At 40.0% G+C, this 15,741-nt stretch overlaps 4 protein-coding genes across 4 annotated transcripts in view; 3 read left to right on the forward strand and 1 right to left on the reverse strand.

The window, feature by feature from the left end:
- The first annotated feature begins 102 nt into the window (after positions 1–102).
- On the forward strand, positions 103–7,214 carry cv-d (crossveinless d). Its single transcript, XM_065475525.1, has 22 exons — positions 103–220; positions 279–311; positions 749–903; positions 958–1,098; positions 1,152–1,283; positions 1,343–1,501; positions 1,559–1,701; positions 1,906–2,071; positions 2,137–2,293; positions 2,346–2,702; positions 2,760–2,938; positions 2,994–3,211; positions 3,261–3,483; positions 3,536–3,764; positions 3,817–4,030; positions 4,097–4,543; positions 5,024–5,435; positions 5,493–5,852; positions 5,983–6,232; positions 6,293–6,447; positions 6,544–6,662; positions 6,868–7,214. Exons 1-22 carry the CDS (start codon positions 193–195, stop codon positions 7,091–7,093), a joined length of 4,503 nt encoding a protein of 1,500 aa, XP_065331597.1. The 5' UTR covers positions 103–192; the 3' UTR covers positions 7,094–7,214.
- A 731-nt stretch (positions 7,215–7,945) lies between these two features.
- The window catches only part of Nrg (Neuroglian), a 71,758-nt gene continuing 63,962 nt past the window's right edge, over positions 7,946–15,741 (forward strand). Inside the window, exon 1 of the mRNA XM_065476393.1 lies at positions 7,946–7,949. The gene's annotated coding sequence lies outside the window, so the exon portion shown is untranslated. The remainder of the gene's footprint in view (positions 7,950–15,741) is intronic.
- LOC135937428 (E3 ubiquitin-protein ligase RNF14-like) lies at positions 8,438–12,256 on the forward strand. Its single transcript, XM_065480582.1, has 7 exons — positions 8,438–8,630; positions 8,844–9,040; positions 9,331–9,494; positions 9,553–10,098; positions 10,146–10,374; positions 10,854–11,026; positions 11,081–12,256. Exons 2-7 carry the CDS (start codon positions 8,845–8,847, stop codon positions 11,270–11,272), a joined length of 1,500 nt encoding a protein of 499 aa, XP_065336654.1. The 5' UTR covers positions 8,438–8,630; position 8,844; the 3' UTR covers positions 11,273–12,256.
- Positions 12,245–15,598, reverse strand: LOC135937439 (neuronal acetylcholine receptor subunit alpha-7-like). The gene is made up of 8 exons (XM_065480593.1): positions 15,363–15,598; positions 15,159–15,301; positions 14,970–15,014; positions 14,113–14,222; positions 13,603–13,988; positions 13,381–13,533; positions 12,590–12,756; positions 12,245–12,522 (listed from the first exon to the last, which is right to left on the reverse strand). The coding sequence occupies exons 1-8, from the start codon at positions 15,424–15,426 to the stop codon at positions 12,322–12,324; spliced, it is 1,269 nt and encodes a 422-aa protein (XP_065336665.1). The 5' UTR covers positions 15,427–15,598; the 3' UTR covers positions 12,245–12,321.

A 15,741-nucleotide genomic window follows, 5' to 3' on the forward strand; every position in this document is an offset into this window, starting at 1 on the left:
AATGCAAGAAGTTTGTTCAAGAAAAACAATTATTTCAAAGTCATTGGGCGAGGCAGCACGAGTCGCTAGGGTCTCATTGAGTTGACCCGCTAGAGGTTAAAGTCATAACAAAGGCCAACAGTTTATCTAATTTAGAAGTGCGCATCCGAAAAAGGGCCAGTCGTAAGCGAGGACGCTAGCCGCGAGAAAGCAATGCGGTTGCTAGCTGTTCTCTTCGCAGGTAAGCAGACATCTCAGACACCTTAACACCTTCGGCTACTCATCGATCTTGTTTACAGCGTCAGCCTTTGCGGCGGCTGGTTACGCTCAAAGTAAGTTCAAGTAATGCTCAAGAATTATCGTATCCAGTTGGAATATATCCGGAAAATTTTAAATCCGAATGCAAGTTTAAAACTAGATATTGTTGTAATACTCATTTTGCACCAAGAATACGTAGTTGTGATTTAATTATTTATTTAATATTTATTTATTACGTAATCACACTGACGAAAATAATTAGGATAGAAAAAGTCTTTACAGTATAGTTGTGCAACTGTTAAAAATATGTTTTGCAAGTTGATTGCAAAGATATCAATAAATTTAGGATCAGTTACTTCTTCATTAGGGATAATTTTTAATGACCATAAAACTTCCTAAAACAGCTATTTTTGCTAGTCGTCAAGTAAACTGGACCAACGTGATTTTCTGTTAATGCTATGATTTTTACTTGATACTTTTATTGATATATGAGTTTATTTCATATTCGTAGTTCCAAGTCGTGTTTTTCCTGCTGACTCTGAGTTACTTTACTCGTATTTGGGACACATAAGTGCCGGAACAACAGAACCGCAAGAATTCCTCTCCCACTTCTCCATCAATGGCAAGCTGCGTGTGCAGACTCTTGTCGAAAAGGCCATATTTAAGGTCACTTTGATTATAATTTGAACTCTAGAATATGAAATTAAATTTTTATGACAGTTGGAAGATGTATCGATCAGTGCTTTCAATGGTGAGGGTAACAAACACAAGCTGCCAAAGGGAGAGTGGACATCTACACCGGCGCCTTCAGATGCCAATGCCATTTCCGTGCCATTTGTGGCCCTTTACGATAGTGGAAAGGTCGTGTACTTGCCTGCTTTTTATCAACACATTGATTTAAATCAATATTACAGATTACAACCTTGGAGTACGAAACAACTGATACAGTTTGGTCCAAAAATCTGAAAAGAGCAATTGCATCGCAATTTCAGATCGAGTTAAACCAATTTTCTTCCGATTTACCAAAAGAATTCATTTCTGACGAAGTAAATTAGAATTTCAAGGTTCAACATTCTTGACTTTAACGTTATTTATGGTTTTTAAGCTGGGAATCTCAGGCGAGTGCAAAGTTGAAAATATTTTCACTCAAGGGGAAGAAACTGGTACGATATTACTGAGAAAATCGCAGGATGCCACACGCTGCAAAGGAAAAAAGTTCCTTTATGACAACCTCTCACGTACTAAGTGCAAGTCTGACGCTAAGGTAAATATTCTCTGTCTTTAATGCAATAACATATCTGAACATTCTGTTAAAACAAAGAGCCCAATTTCTACGTCAACGGAAAGAACCTACGTCCTTCACGTTAAAGATGCTGGTGTCGAAATAAAAAAGATCAGGTCGAGGAGTGTCACTTCCTTTCAACCTCTATGGATCAAGGGAGAGTTGCAGTACATTTTTGTTAAGTAAGATGACACACATATGTGCAACTTGATTTATATCATTTGACGTATACTATATTCTTTTATTTTATTTTGATATTGCTACCGAAAATAATATTTTTGTAATTTTGCAATATTTAAGAAACACAACTTTGATACTTATAAATTATTAAGTGTATAGGTCTTATTGGTTTATGTTTAATTTTTTTCTTACTTGGCACATTGCAGCCAGACAATTGAAGAAAAAAGCGCGGGACCAATTTCAAACCCAATTGAAGTAGGAGACACCACACCATCTACTTTAGCATTCGAATTCCAGGAGTCTATATCTGGATCAGGACCAGACTTAACCTTTGAAAGACATACTATGACGTCTGATATGCTAGTAAAACTGGTAAAAATTGAAAAAAAAAACAATTTTTCTCCAAAAGTTTTCTAAATAAAGTATCTATATAACAGGCTGAGAAAAGTCTGGTAAAAACAGCCGACCACCTAAACAAAGATCCGGAAGAGAATGTAGATAGCTTACACGACAAAAGCCCATTTCACCTGCTGGCATTCATGCAACACCTTGACTACGATGGCCTTAAAAAGCTTAAAGACTTTGCTATGCTTGGTAATCTTTTGTTCCCCGTAAATGCAAATAATTTTACATGAAGTTTTCACAGGAACGAGCTACAAAGATGACAGCATTAAGCAGCTATTTGTGTCTTACCTATCAAAGGTGGGGACTCGCGCGTCAGTGCTGCTAATTCGAGATCTTGTGCTTGGACACGAACTGGACGACAAACAGACCATGAAGTTGTTAATTGACTTGCCATTTCATCTGAGATTTCCCAATGCCACTCTGCTGAAGGAGTTCAATGAATTCCTAAACCTGGATGCTAATCTTTTTGAAAACCATGAGATCCGGAAGACAGCAATACTTACATTCGCCTCAATGGTAGGCAAAGTGTGTCAGAGCGGTGTTTGTCCGCCAGCTATACTCGATGAATATGTCAAGATATTATATGATCGCCTTAGAGGTAATAAAACGATTAGATCCTCTAAATTATTCAGATTGAATTAGAATTTTGGTATAGACGCTACCGATTACGGGGATCAAATGATGTACGTGCAGGCGATGGGCAACGTCAGGATAGGTCCGGTAACCTCTTATTTGGAGCCAATAATCACTGGCAAACTTAACTTCAGTCGACAATTGCGGTATTTAGCCATCTGGGCGGCATCAGATGAGCTGATTGACGGAAACCCCGAAAAAGTGTGAAAAATACATCTTTTGCTATCTCTTAATTAAGAATATTGAAATTTACTAGGTGCGTGAAATCTTTTGGCCTATTCTGGCAAACAGACAAAACGAGCTGGAGCTGCGCAGCGCAGCGCTGACGATGCTTCTGAGATCAGAACCCACAACTCAGCGTTTTATGAATATACTGTGGTTCATGGTGTCTGACCCCAGCCATCAACTGTACAAATTCTTCTACACTACACTATTTTCCTTTTCCAACACAAAGTTCCCATGCTACTCAAAACTGTGAGTAAAAACGTATTCAAAGCAGATTGAAGGACGTATTTTTTCATAGAGCGGCGGCAGCACAACAGATTCAGAGAATGGCTCCAAAACCCCAACATCATGCTTCTGCTCTAACAACTAGCAACGAAATAATAGACTTTGTTGATCCAGATTACGAAATTGGGCACATGTATCAACTGACTTTGATCGGAAGCGAGCGAAGCGACAATGCAGATATAACATACCTTCACGCAGATATGCACGTGCAGGGCCAGGTCTATAATTCCTACTCGGTAAACTTATCCATTTTATTTAATATATAAGCTGCTAACCTTAAAAAAAAAGATTTTTCTCAGGACAGAAGGTTCTAGTGAAATCGCTGCAAATAAAATTTTCAATACAGACCAAAGTGGCGAAACAGATATTGCAAAAGCTCTGCAAGCGCTCTTTGACAAAATCAAGGTGCGACGCCGTAAAGCCGACCCTCCCCACATTGAGATTATTATCAAAGTTCAGGGCCGCACAATCCTCAGCGTATACATGAATGAGACTGATATTGGACGGTTTGCTTCTGGTGATGAAAATTGCATTGCTGGGAAATTCTAAAACTAATTTTGTCAATTAAGTTTTCGATAAACTACGCACGTCAACCCCGCTGTCGCAGCACATTAACTACCAGACCCTGGAGCAAGCTGCCTTTTTTGAGTCAATCTTCCCCTCGGACATAGGCACAGCCATTCTAATTGGAACAACCACTCTGCCTTTGATGGACATAAAGGGCAACCTCACCTACAACTTCAAACCGCCAGTAGTAGCCGTTAATGTCTCGCTCGACACCAGGTATTAAAATCTGTCTAGCAATATTGCTTGGTTAATCTTGAGATAAATTACGATCTGTCAATTAAGATTTTACGTGCGACGAGGATTTGGTCTGCGCGTATTTAACCCAATAAGTGCACTATGGCATGGCGTACACCGTCCCAGTGTTCAGATACTGTCGATGCCATTGGACTTTGGTATCTCGTTTGATGTTGCACAGAAGACATTTAAGGCGCGGCTCGGATGGACCAAGGGCAGGCATCTTTTCGATTGGATAAGTCACGGCCGCACCAGTGTCTACGCCGCTGGCTCAGCTAGTCACCTTAAGGATTCGCTGTCAATTTCATGCCCCAATTGCACTTATTTTACAAAAGTGCGCGACCTTGACAAACTTGATGAGAACAAGCAAATCGAATCCAACCTTTTCGACTCGGGAATCGACGCCCGTTTTTCCAGTTTTGACTGCGACAAGCGGCCCAACGACGCGGCACCTTTTGTCAAGTCATTATTTCTTCAGCGGTTTTCAAACTATGGGTATGCTACAAAATCCATTACTTATATAGCATGCCAATCTTTCTCTCTCTTTAGCACGCGCACACACCCTCTTAATTTTAAAGGAGTGAATTTTAAAGCAACTTATTTAAAAATCTCATGATATACATTTTTGTGAGAGGTAGTATATTGCATTGTTTCTAGATTTATTAAAAACGGAATCCATCCGTTTATCAATGAAAATTTATTTGCTACATTTCCTAAGCTAGTTCCGGCGTCGAGGCTGGTGCCTTTCTTCAGAAGAAACGTTAACTTTTTTAACGTTTTTAACAACAAATCTTACAAAAAATAACACAATTTACGAAAACATTTATGATCTATACCTACTTCATGAAATGAGAAATAAACTTTATATGACAGTAAACGATATCAATCCATGGAAATTTATTTTGAAGCACATAATATGATTATCGTGTTTTACAATAAATCTTAATTTTATATAACTAATTTTTTGTTTTCTAGATTTCCCGATGAATGGGGCAATTATCTGACAGTGATTGCTTTGCGATGGGAAATGTTGGCAGCGGTACAGCCCTTACTGAAGAGCTGTGGGCATAGATTCAGCTTGACGCCGAGCACTGACTCAAGCGGTGTGCAATTGGTCTTCAAAACCGAGAGTGTCAAGGAGCACAAACGACTTTACCGTATATTGCTCAGCATCATTGGAAATAGCAACCAACCAGAGAGGTCTTGGGATGCCAACCTTATAACCGAAGGCAACGAGCAGGAGACCAGATTAGGAGTCATGCTAAAAATTGTTGCCAGATCCCCTAATAGAGAAGCCAAAGAGGAAGATCCTTCTGATGACGGTTCTCGAGTAATGAAAATGCTCCGGCGATTTGAGAATAAACAAAATTCAGAATCTACATTTGTGGTACAAGCACTATCAAAATTCTTTAGTACATCCATTTGAATTTAATCATGATTACAGACGTGCATCAAAGCAGAGAACACGTACCCTGAGCGCGGCCCTGAGACATACTGGGACCAACTGGGACAACCGTTTGAATCGCGCCAGACGAAGCACCACATGGCGGTCGAGTTCCATTATTCAGACGACGGCAAGTGCCCCATGGGAAAGGAAGTGCCCCGTTTTGAAATCACAGCGACCACCGACCACCAAGGTCTCCAAGATGACATCTGGCCCTTCTCGACTTGCCTGGAACAGCGCCAGAAGCAGCAATACCGCGATTCTAAGGGCAATCTCCTTTTCCCAGCTACCTTCGCCTGCGCAACATGCTCTTGGGCGCCGCGCCCAAGGAACGTCTCCATGACCTTTACCGCCAGAAACGTATATTATTTGTTTTATTTATCTTTGTCAACAATTAATGTGCTAAAAATAAAGAATTATAAGCATGGCAAAAATTTCAACCGTCGGAGGTGAAATTCAGTTTTGTCTTAAATACTTATTTGGTTGACAGATTCCACATTTAGATGCACTGGGAGAAAGTCAGTTGGGAAAATTTATTACAAAAGAAGGCAACGATTACAGCATTGGAGTCGACATGGTGCACGCACTTGATGGTGAATCTGTAGCTTTCCAAATCAGGGCTTCAGAACTGGAGCCATTGAAAGTGCCGCTTCTCGTAAAGGGGGCCCCCTACATTATTTCAGAAAATCTAGCCAACTACCCTAGCGTGGACAACCTAAAGATGGCCATGGACCTAATTCGTGAGTAAAACATGATTCCCGCTTCTCAACAGTTATCACGATTTCTCTCTCAATAACTAGACCCGTGCCTTGTGGCTGGCGGCAAGGTGCTGACCTTTGACAACTCAAGCCTCCCTTTTGAACCGCAACCTGATTTCACGCTAATATCTGCCGTTTGCACAGCAAACTCTCCGTTTGCTTTGTTCGCCAAAAAGACAGAAGGCGCTGACGCTTTGGTATGTCATTTATTCTTATCAATTTTATCAATAATTTGACTTAATATGTTGGTAAATATTAGCTAATTACATAATTCATTTTGGCTTGATGTACAGACTCTAAGAGTGTTTGTGGGTGAAATCGAGATCAATGTGGTACCGAGCGACGGCAAAAAGTCAATTGTGACTTACAACGAAGGCGTACAGGCAAAAGACTTGAAGGCGTTGGGAATAACGTGAGTTAAACCTTTTTATATATTAAATAAAATATTTTTTGTCAAATTCTCTGGAATATAGGAATATGTGAAACAATTTTTCAGAATGTTTCATTTTTACCATACCATGTTATGTTCTTAGAACAACACCCAAGTCAATTTAGAGTAGAGATTAAAAAGTTAATGGTCAATTAACTCTTGATGACAATAATTTTGTGTTTTACAGCGTAACCCAAAAAGAGAAGGGCAAGGTGGACATCCGGTATGAGGACTTCTACGTCCGTAACACCGACATTAATTTGGGATTGCTGGTGCCCGAAGAATATGAGAAATACTACTGCGGAGTGTGCGGCGATAGTAACAAAGTACCTGAGTACACGCAAGCTCCAGGACCGCAAGGAAATAAAATCCCAGTGGAACAAATCGTCAATGCCTATACAATCCGCAACTAACGGGCAAAAAGCTACAATCTGTAGAAGGAAAATTTATAGATGGGATCACTACATAACATTTAATGCTGTATATCTCAATCTCACACTTTATTGTAGTGAATAAATTTTTCATGGCATTTTAGTTGATTTCTGTCAATTGATTTACCGTATGTACCTTTCCAATATTAACGTACGTTAAGCTATATAATCAATATCGAGTGTTTAACCTAGTTGTTGCTTCAACGAATCAATTAAAATTTGAGATATTTATTTTGTGCGATTTGCCGATTTTGAAATAAAGAAATAAAAAATTGTTGTTTCAGGAGTTAAACGGACATAAACTGGGTCATAATTATATCTTTTTTCTATGCATTGTCTTCGATGAAGCCCCAAGTGCTTACCTTTATTAAAATAAAATGACACCGAAAGAAAAATCAATTTTTAAAAGAGCTATATAGGGCTAGGGAAAATTTCAGCGCTTTTGTTGTACTCAGTCAGCATCAGCATCAGCACTCCAGCAGTCGTATCCATTTGATTAAAGATTAAATTCATAAGAATACAACAATTAATTACGATACGCGTATAAAGAAAATTATAATTATTATTCAGATAATTCGCATAGTGCCTCAAGTCGTCTTTATAAAATTTTAATATAAAAAATCTTAAGATCAAATTTTCATGGAACCCACACACAACCAAAATATAAACTTTTAGTAAGAAAAGTATATAATGGCATATTATATAAATAATACATATTTATGAACATGAGAAGAATTTGAAATCGTTTAAGTTGTTTAGCAGTCAAAAACAGTTCATTTTTTAAAAATTGAAGTCGTCAAGGAATGTTCCATTAAATTCCCATAACGGACACGACAAAATTACGTAGTTATATACAATACAAATCAAGACGAGAAAAAGTGTAAATAACGTGCAGATGTACTTACTTTGAGTCGCACCGGATGATCACTCTCATATTATTTATTTTGTCAGTCACATCAAAGTAGCTTTCTAAATTACATATATACCGCATTATTATAAAATAGATACATCATATCGTACACATACAGCAACAGCAAGCACATTCATATTTACCTTGAGTCATGGGCCCACATCAAACACCATCACAAAAGTTCTGATAAACACCCTCTTTCTACTTTTGTCAGTAAGATTTAAAGTTACGAGAGGGGTTGAAAGGAGTCGAGCAAAGCAAAAAGAACAGTAAGCGAGAAGCCTACGACCAGAGACACAATCCCCGGTCCCGGGTACTTTTAAATGCACCTCTTAGTAAAAACTAAACCCATTGGCGGAAGAGAACAGCTAGCGGCCAACCAGAACGTCGTATAACAACATAGGTGCAGCTGCAGCGCTTGTAGCTGAACTGTCGCGAGAATCTTGTAAATATTACCAGCTGGCTCTAAAGTCTAGCAAAGTTTGGAGTCGTTGAAATAAATGGCTAAAATAGAAAAGGATCTACTTTTGCAGTGGTAATAACCCTCAGTGATATTAGAGGAGTGAGGAGTTAGAATGTCTTAATTGCAACATTGAGCACAAAAGCAAGGTAAGATGTTAAAATAATATCTCTGTGCTCTGCGGTGCTCTGCTTGAAAATTCTGAGGGAAGGGATTTTTATTGAAGGTACAAATTAGTTACGCAAGAGATCGGCTTGCTTAATTTTGTCTATATGCAAGTGAACTAATATTAATGATCAAAGTACTATCGTTTTGCTATATGTAGTTGTATAACAATATGTATATTTTGCTCATTTGTTTAGCATGAACGATTTGGAGCAACAACAGGATGAGCTCGAAGCCCTGACTAGCATTTACATGGAAGATGAGTTCCAGCTCAACAAATCAAAGCCGGGTGGCGTCTTCTATGCCAACATCGAGCTACCTCCCAATTTCCAAGTCGTCTATCGTTTACTGAATAACAAATTTAAGTATCTAACCGCATCTAGCAGCACTCCAGGTAAAATATTTATTTATAAGTAGTTTTACAATGGCTACTCTCATAATTGGCAAATAAATAATGAAATTGAAATATCAATTTTTGAGCGACCCCTGTTCCTTTCTTGTTTGTTTGCCAACGTTGTTAATCATTATATCTAAACATAATTTTATAAATTAGGTAAACCCCATACAGTTTTCTTTTTAAATATAATTAATCAATTGTTTATTTATATTTAAAGTATTGAAAGATTTATAATTTATTATATATAACACTATGTATAACTTCTTGTTACGTTATTATTTGTGCAGGAAACACAGAAGAAAATGTATCTCCTGAAGAAAATTTAAAGTTTGAATCGTTCCCTGTGAAGTACTTACCACCAATCGAACTTTCATTTGAGTTGCCTCAAAATTATCCATCCCAGCAAAAACCTGACTACATTTTGTCAAGCAAGTGGCTAACAAGGGGGCAGGTATGTCACTGAGAATATTCAAAAGATGTTTTAAATTACAAGATTATACATTTAACAGCTCAGTAAACTATGCACCCAACTGGATCAACTGTGGGAAGAGCAAGCTGGCTTGGAGATTCTCTACGTTTGGACCCAGTTCCTGAAGGAGGAAGCACTGAAATTCCTGGAAATCACGTCCTCTCTCAACATCAGTCAAATCTACTCAAGACAGATCACAAATCTAGAGCAAAAACGGCTGAAACAGCTCAAAATGAAGCAACCATACACAAAGCGGGAATGTCGGCCAAAAGGAGACGGAGGTCAGAAAAAGGAGGTGAAAAAACCAGATGAACGGGCAGTCCTGGATCTGCACGAGTTCATCGTGGCTGCATTGCAGAAGTATGACGAGGAGAGAAATGATGCTGTATTTAAAAAGAGCAACCAAACTTGCAATGTCTGCTTCACTTCTAAACTCGGGCAGGATTGCATCCGATTCGATAAATGCGGCCACATATTTTGCAAGGACTGCATCCGTGGCTACTTTGAAGTGCAAATCAGGGATGGGCATGTGCAATCTCTAAAGTGCCTTGAGGACAAGTGCGACGTGGACGCCCTTCCGTCCCAGGTGATTTTCCTCTTGCGCTTCCTGCGCCCTTTCACACCTTTTCTCAGGTCAGACAGGTTTTAAGCGAGGAGACCTTCGCCAAGTATGATGCTGCCCTGCTGACTGCTACTCTGGACACAATGATGGACATCATGTACTGTCCGCGCAAATCATGCCAATACCCGGTCAGTGTGGAACAAGGCGAAAGTATGGGCCGGTGCCCTAGCTGTCAGTACGTCTTTTGCATCTATTGCAAGATGACTTTCCACGGGATGGAGCCATGCCGGTTAAAATCGAGTAAGCAAAACTTTAGCATTATTATTTTCTAAACAAATTATTAGATGCAGTCAAAATTATACTTCTAATTAAGATGGAATGTGGGTTTCTATGAATTTAAGCCAATTAAAACTTTTTTAGAATATTTGAAGTGTGGTTCACATTTCACATGGCTAAAAAATGCAGGATTCCTGCGCATTTGGTGATTCAGTGACAATTGGAGGCTCAAAAAATTGCCCTAGGTCTTTATTTCAAATCCCCTGTTTTGAATTTGTGCGGCAAGTCTGTATATCTTCAAGCAGTGGATTTGCCGTTCATTAAAAAATGATTGCTGCAGATAATATTGGAAACATGACTCGCGTCACTATTTTTGAACAGGTTTAAGGTTTCTTTTCAAATCATTTTTCTGCATTAATGTGTAAAGTGCGTTCTCCAATTAATTGAATCTTTCCCAGATATTGGAATTGCGGAAAGAGACACTAATCTTTCTTTATATTCAGATGAGCAACAGAGACTGATCAAAGAGTACACAGAAGGAACTGCAGAAGAGAAGTTAGCATTGGAGAAGCGATTCGGCCGCAGACAGCTCCAGCGCCTTGTGGACAATGCCTTATCCGAAGAGTGGGTGAGCGGCAACAGTCAAAAGTGCCCGCACTGCAACGTCTCCATTGAGGTTGGCTACTCTCGCAAAGTTTTAGGGGTCTCGTTTAACAAAATTTCGTTACAGAAATCTTCTGGCTGCAACAAGATGACGTGCTGGCGTTGCAACTCGTACTTCTGCTGGATCTGCCAGGCTGAGCTGAACCCACTTGCGCCGTACCGCCACTTTAACGACCGAAACTCGCGCTGCTTCAACCGCTTATTTGAGGGCATCGCCAATGACGAGGACGAGTTCTTTGCCGATATAGATGACCTGTGAGTACCACGCTAAGTAGCTAGTTCTGCCTTCTATACGAAATATGCAATCATCATAGTGCCCATGTAAAGAATCCATGATATTACGTTGTAAAACCAATCGGGAGTGGGTATTGCCAAAAAATTGAAACAAAATCATAGAGTGGCTATCGGTTTTTAACCAGTGGAATTATTGTAGATGTAGATAGTCACTATATGTGTGAAAACCTCCTCAAAAAACACAAAGATCACACACAGTTCTTACAATGGGTCTGTTATTGGACTCACAAAGTGATTAAAATAAAACACAATGCATTTTATGTGGCAAAATGATCACTTATGATCCCGAGGTTTGAGTTTTTGCAGAGTTTATAATTATGCAAAAAGGGGTTTCTTTTATCTATATTACTGTTTTCGTTTATTTACTTTCTTGCTGTTCCACTTATTTTTTTCTAATTTTGCGTTTGGTTCCCCTCGTCTCTGCAGTGTTTAAAATAAGGTGATGCAAAAATATGTAATTTCCAAAAAAAAAAATCCATAGAGGGAAGTTGTCATGGGTATAGTTTTGCCTGATGTTTACCAAACTATTGTTAGTCAATTAGAGTGTTTAAACGGTTAAAAAATCATTAAGAGCAATAATTCTTCAAACGCGAATTGGCGTAATCTGCCACTTTCATTGGAGTGACAGCTTTTAAAACACATTCTATTTTCATATCTAACAAATTGGATTTTTCAACTCTTTTTATATAATTCCGTATCAGGTGTCGATTGAAAAAAGTATATTGCTATTTTGATAATGTGATATTAATTTTAACATCACGCAATGTTTTAAAATTGGTGGGCACTCGTAGCACTAAATGACACGATGCATCCAAAATATAAGATACAATTTTGCAACTGTTATCATGCGCGTGAAACACAAAAATTATGATAGCGTATCACTCTTCGACAACACTATTCGTGGGATGCTTGTTGAAACTAAAAATAAAGCATGGTGGAATGAATAAAAGTTCAGTTTTATTTGCATAAAAATATCTTTTTCTGCGGGGATCGTGTGCAAAGGAGCGTGCACGCTTAGATGTGGAATGAAATGATCATGATGAGGAACACAAACACGTAGGTAAAAAGGAAGATCCTGTCGATGGCCGTCGCGAAGTGCAACCAGTCCTTGTGGGACAAGCCAATCGGGCTTGAGATGATGTGCTGCTGGTCGTGCTGGTCATCTGCATTGTCCCTCATTTCCTCTCCCATTGAGCCAAGAGTGCTTGGTTGCATCTGAGGGAGACGCAAAATTGATAAATTACTATTCCATCAAGTATCGGTAGGGGGAAACAAAACGCACCGACGGCGGCGGCTCCAACAGCAACACGGTGCCCAACCAGCCCGACAGCGCTTGCTTGATGAACCAAGGCAATGGATGTGCGCTGTAATTCTTCGAGATTCTGATCACGACGACTGACTCGATCAGCGCGAACGCAACCATGGTCAAACATGAACCGTAGAAGAGGACTAGAAGCCAAACAAAAAAGGCTTAACCCTGCGCAGTTAACAATACTTATTGGATAGTTAAAACTTCGAGACTTGAAATAAGCGGCATTTGGAAGATGCGCGCAATTTCGTTTTTTAATACGTAATCTTAAATTAAAAATTTAAATCGCAACATTTTTTAGATAAAATCTTTAAGGATCTAAATCGGAGATATTTTTTAATTCACTCTCCGCAAAAACCATCAAAACTAAATCGTGGAAAAACATACATGTTCACTCTAGATCATTTCTATGTTTTGTCCATCTGGGCTGTGTGACTTAATTTCCGTATTCATTTCGGAAAAATTTAAAGATTCGAATTGTAAATTTTATCTAATTTTGGCAGTTTTAAGTGTTATTCCCATTTTCATAAATTTTAAACATTTTTCATTAATTAATTGGTTTCCAAAAATTGGAAAGTTAAATGAGAAACAAATTTTGCATATCTAATACCGCACCATAAACCCCATACTTGCTCCATTCAGCAAGCGATTTTTCCTGTGCCAGATGGTGCTGTCCCCGTCCAATAAAATGTCCCTCGCTAAATCGCACTACGCTCGCTTTCACATAAAAAAGTAAATATAAAAAGGACTGTTCCAAAACTCACTGATTAATGGCGGTCTGTAAGCCATTTCTGGCAGTCGCTCGCTGAACGACAGTAGCAACATACAGATGATTACGGCAGTCACACCATTCAGAATTATTTTTTCGCCGGCGTGGCTCGGCAGCAGAAAGGCGGCCAAAGTGAGCAGAATGACCACTGCGAACATGGATCAGCTCTCACAATCAGTCGATTGTTGCGTTTATTGCGCCCCTTGTGGGCTCTCACCTGTGGCCGGCGTTATGACGACCGTCCTATACGCCTCGGACCGCCTCCTCATGGTCAGGGTATAGGTGATGTCGATGTAGCCCTCGGTGCAGCACGGGTAAAACTTCTCGTTGCGCCTTTTCTCGACACTCAAGATTTCCCACTGCGAGTTGTTGTGTAACATCTCCAGTTCTGCTTCGCCTTCTTCGATTTGAAGATCGATCTGCTCGCCATCGTAGGTCCAGGAGCCAAGCGTCAGCGAGCAGGTCTGCGTGTCGAAGGGCCAATAGTGCAGATCGATCTGGCAGAAGGCGTGGAATTCGGCCGGAGGTACCCACAGCACTTGGCCGCTGTCGTAGACAAGGCAGTGCGTGTTGCCGTAGTGGTCGATTTCGCTGCCCTGTGCACTGAAAAGTCAACATGACCTGAGTAGAACATCCTGAGGTTTTATCCAGTTTTAATTAAATTTTTAAAGGATTCCGCCTTCTCTAAATTTGAATTCTGCTCGATCAATTTTCGTGTTTAGCATACCTGTTGTACAGTGTAATATCTGGCTGCCACACTTCATGATCAGCGAGGTGTAATAAATTTATGTTCTCATAATCTGAAGCGTTCCACCGCAATTTTTCGTCGTTCCATACCTGGAAAGGTCTGAGCAATAAAATCAAATAAACTCTTACTTCCAAATTCAATTGTAAACCTTGGCAGATTTATAGCCCTCTTCCCTGGAAGCAACTCTAGTTATTTCTTATAATTTTTTTCATGTTTATAAATCGCGTAATGCAAATTGCCGGTAATTTGCGTGTTATGTTCAGTGCGCAGCCCTCTAAATAAACATATTCCAGGCGCACACTGTATGTGCGTGCGTCGACGTTCTCTCCACATTGAATCAAATTACAGCGTTAATGGGGGTTTAGGCAATCAAGCAATAATCTTCACTATTGCCGCCGCTGTTGCTGCTGCTGCGAAACACCGGATGCAGTCCAATCTCTCAAGCCGCAGCATGACAATAGTTTATTGAAGAGGAAAAAGCGAGGGTGTAACAATATTGTTTTAGCTGTGCGTTATAGTGCTTTCCAATATTTTTTGACACTGCTCCCACTTATCATGCAAACGTATTGTCCAGGGTAAGGACAGAGTTTTATCGCAAGGCTATCAGTTGCAGGCCGAACGTTTCAATGAGTTGGTGTTTAATTTCCGCCAAGAGAAACGCTCTATCAGAAATAATATTACACCCACTCTCCAACAGCAGATAATTTATTGCAAAACTGTTTGAGTCATATAAAACTTTATGCTTATTTAAACATTTTACGATACAGCAAAATAGCGATGATTATTCAATAACCTCTCTGGTATTTATCAATTTAGGGATCACAAAGGTCACTCACCATTTTAGCCCAGACGTAAACAGTGAAAATCGACGACATTTCGTCCTGAAAAAGAAAAAAAGCGTGAACCTCTTTTTCGGTGGGGCCCGTTTGCGTCTTAAGTGCATCATTGTTATGCATTTTGGCCTTTGAATGCAGCGAGCGTCATTAAGTTTCGAGGCGGCCAACAGTGTGTGGCCCTCGACCTACCAGATCGATATGTTTGAAATTCAGATCAATGTTGACCACAGTGGTGTTGTTATGATGAGCCGGCCGAGTGAATTTGTCGTAATGCGCGAGCAGCTCGTGCTTCAGTTTGTCCATCACTGTGTGATTCCACAAAGTAGGCCCTCCTGTGAAAAATTGGGCCACGTGTCCAGCTGAAAGGCGATTATTTGCGATTCAATTACTTACCCGTTCGCGCCGACTGGGCCGAGACCATGAGGGGCAGCACAAAGAACGTCAAGAGACCGTTCATTTCGGTGGTCTTGCGGTCCACGCGGCGACCGAAATGAAAATGAAGAGAGCGCGCGGGAGGATGAGTAGGAGGCTTTATCTCGGAACGGCGGCCGCTCTCTATTATGCGTCTCGCTGAAGAGATGCAGAGTCCCGCAAGGCTGCTTGCCGACTGAATATGTTTATCATTTTTCAGTGAATACGTTGTTGTGTCTGACACGAGGCGACAGTGGCAAAAGGGGATTTCGCACGCACTCGAGTGTGTGCTGCGTGCGTTTGTTTTTTCCAATTGATTTCCATTTGTGTGTCGCTGATATGTGAGGTGGTCCTGGAATTA

Source organism: Cloeon dipterum, chromosome 1 (genome assembly GCF_949628265.1).
Source record: "Cloeon dipterum chromosome 1, ieCloDipt1.1, whole genome shotgun sequence".
NCBI classification, from domain to species: domain Eukaryota; kingdom Metazoa; phylum Arthropoda; class Insecta; order Ephemeroptera; family Baetidae; genus Cloeon; species Cloeon dipterum.

What these genes read in the sequence shown, in the direction of transcription:
- LOC135937428 (XM_065480582.1), top strand. Translation starts at nt 8,845, where the DNA reads ATGAACGATTTGGAGCAACAACAGGATGAGCTCGAAGCCCTGACTAGC. An exon ending in CGCATCTAGCAGCACTCCAG is followed by an intron (nt 9,041 to 9,330) that starts GTAAAATATTTA and finishes TTATTTGTGCAG; the next exon opens with GAAACACAGAAGAAAATGTA. An exon ending in AGTGGCTAACAAGGGGGCAG is followed by an intron (nt 9,495 to 9,552) that starts GTATGTCACTGA and finishes TACATTTAACAG; the next exon opens with CTCAGTAAACTATGCACCCA.
- LOC135937439 (XM_065480593.1), bottom strand. Translation starts at nt 15,426, where the DNA reads ATGAACGGTCTCTTGACGTTCTTTGTGCTGCCCCTCATGGTCTCGGCC. An exon ending in ATTTCAAACATATCGATCTG is followed by an intron (nt 15,015 to 15,158) that starts GTAGGTCGAGGG and finishes TTTCTTTTTCAG; the next exon opens with GACGAAATGTCGTCGATTTT. An exon ending in CGTCATAACGCCGGCCACAG is followed by an intron (nt 13,534 to 13,602) that starts GTGAGAGCCCAC and finishes CCATGTTCGCAG; the next exon opens with TGGTCATTCTGCTCACTTTG.
- cv-d (XM_065475525.1), top strand. Translation starts at nt 193, where the DNA reads ATGCGGTTGCTAGCTGTTCTCTTCGCAG. An exon ending in AAGAATTCATTTCTGACGAA is followed by an intron (nt 1,284 to 1,342) that starts GTAAATTAGAAT and finishes ATGGTTTTTAAG; the next exon opens with CTGGGAATCTCAGGCGAGTG. An exon ending in TTCCCATGCTACTCAAAACT is followed by an intron (nt 3,212 to 3,260) that starts GTGAGTAAAAAC and finishes ATTTTTTCATAG; the next exon opens with AGCGGCGGCAGCACAACAGA.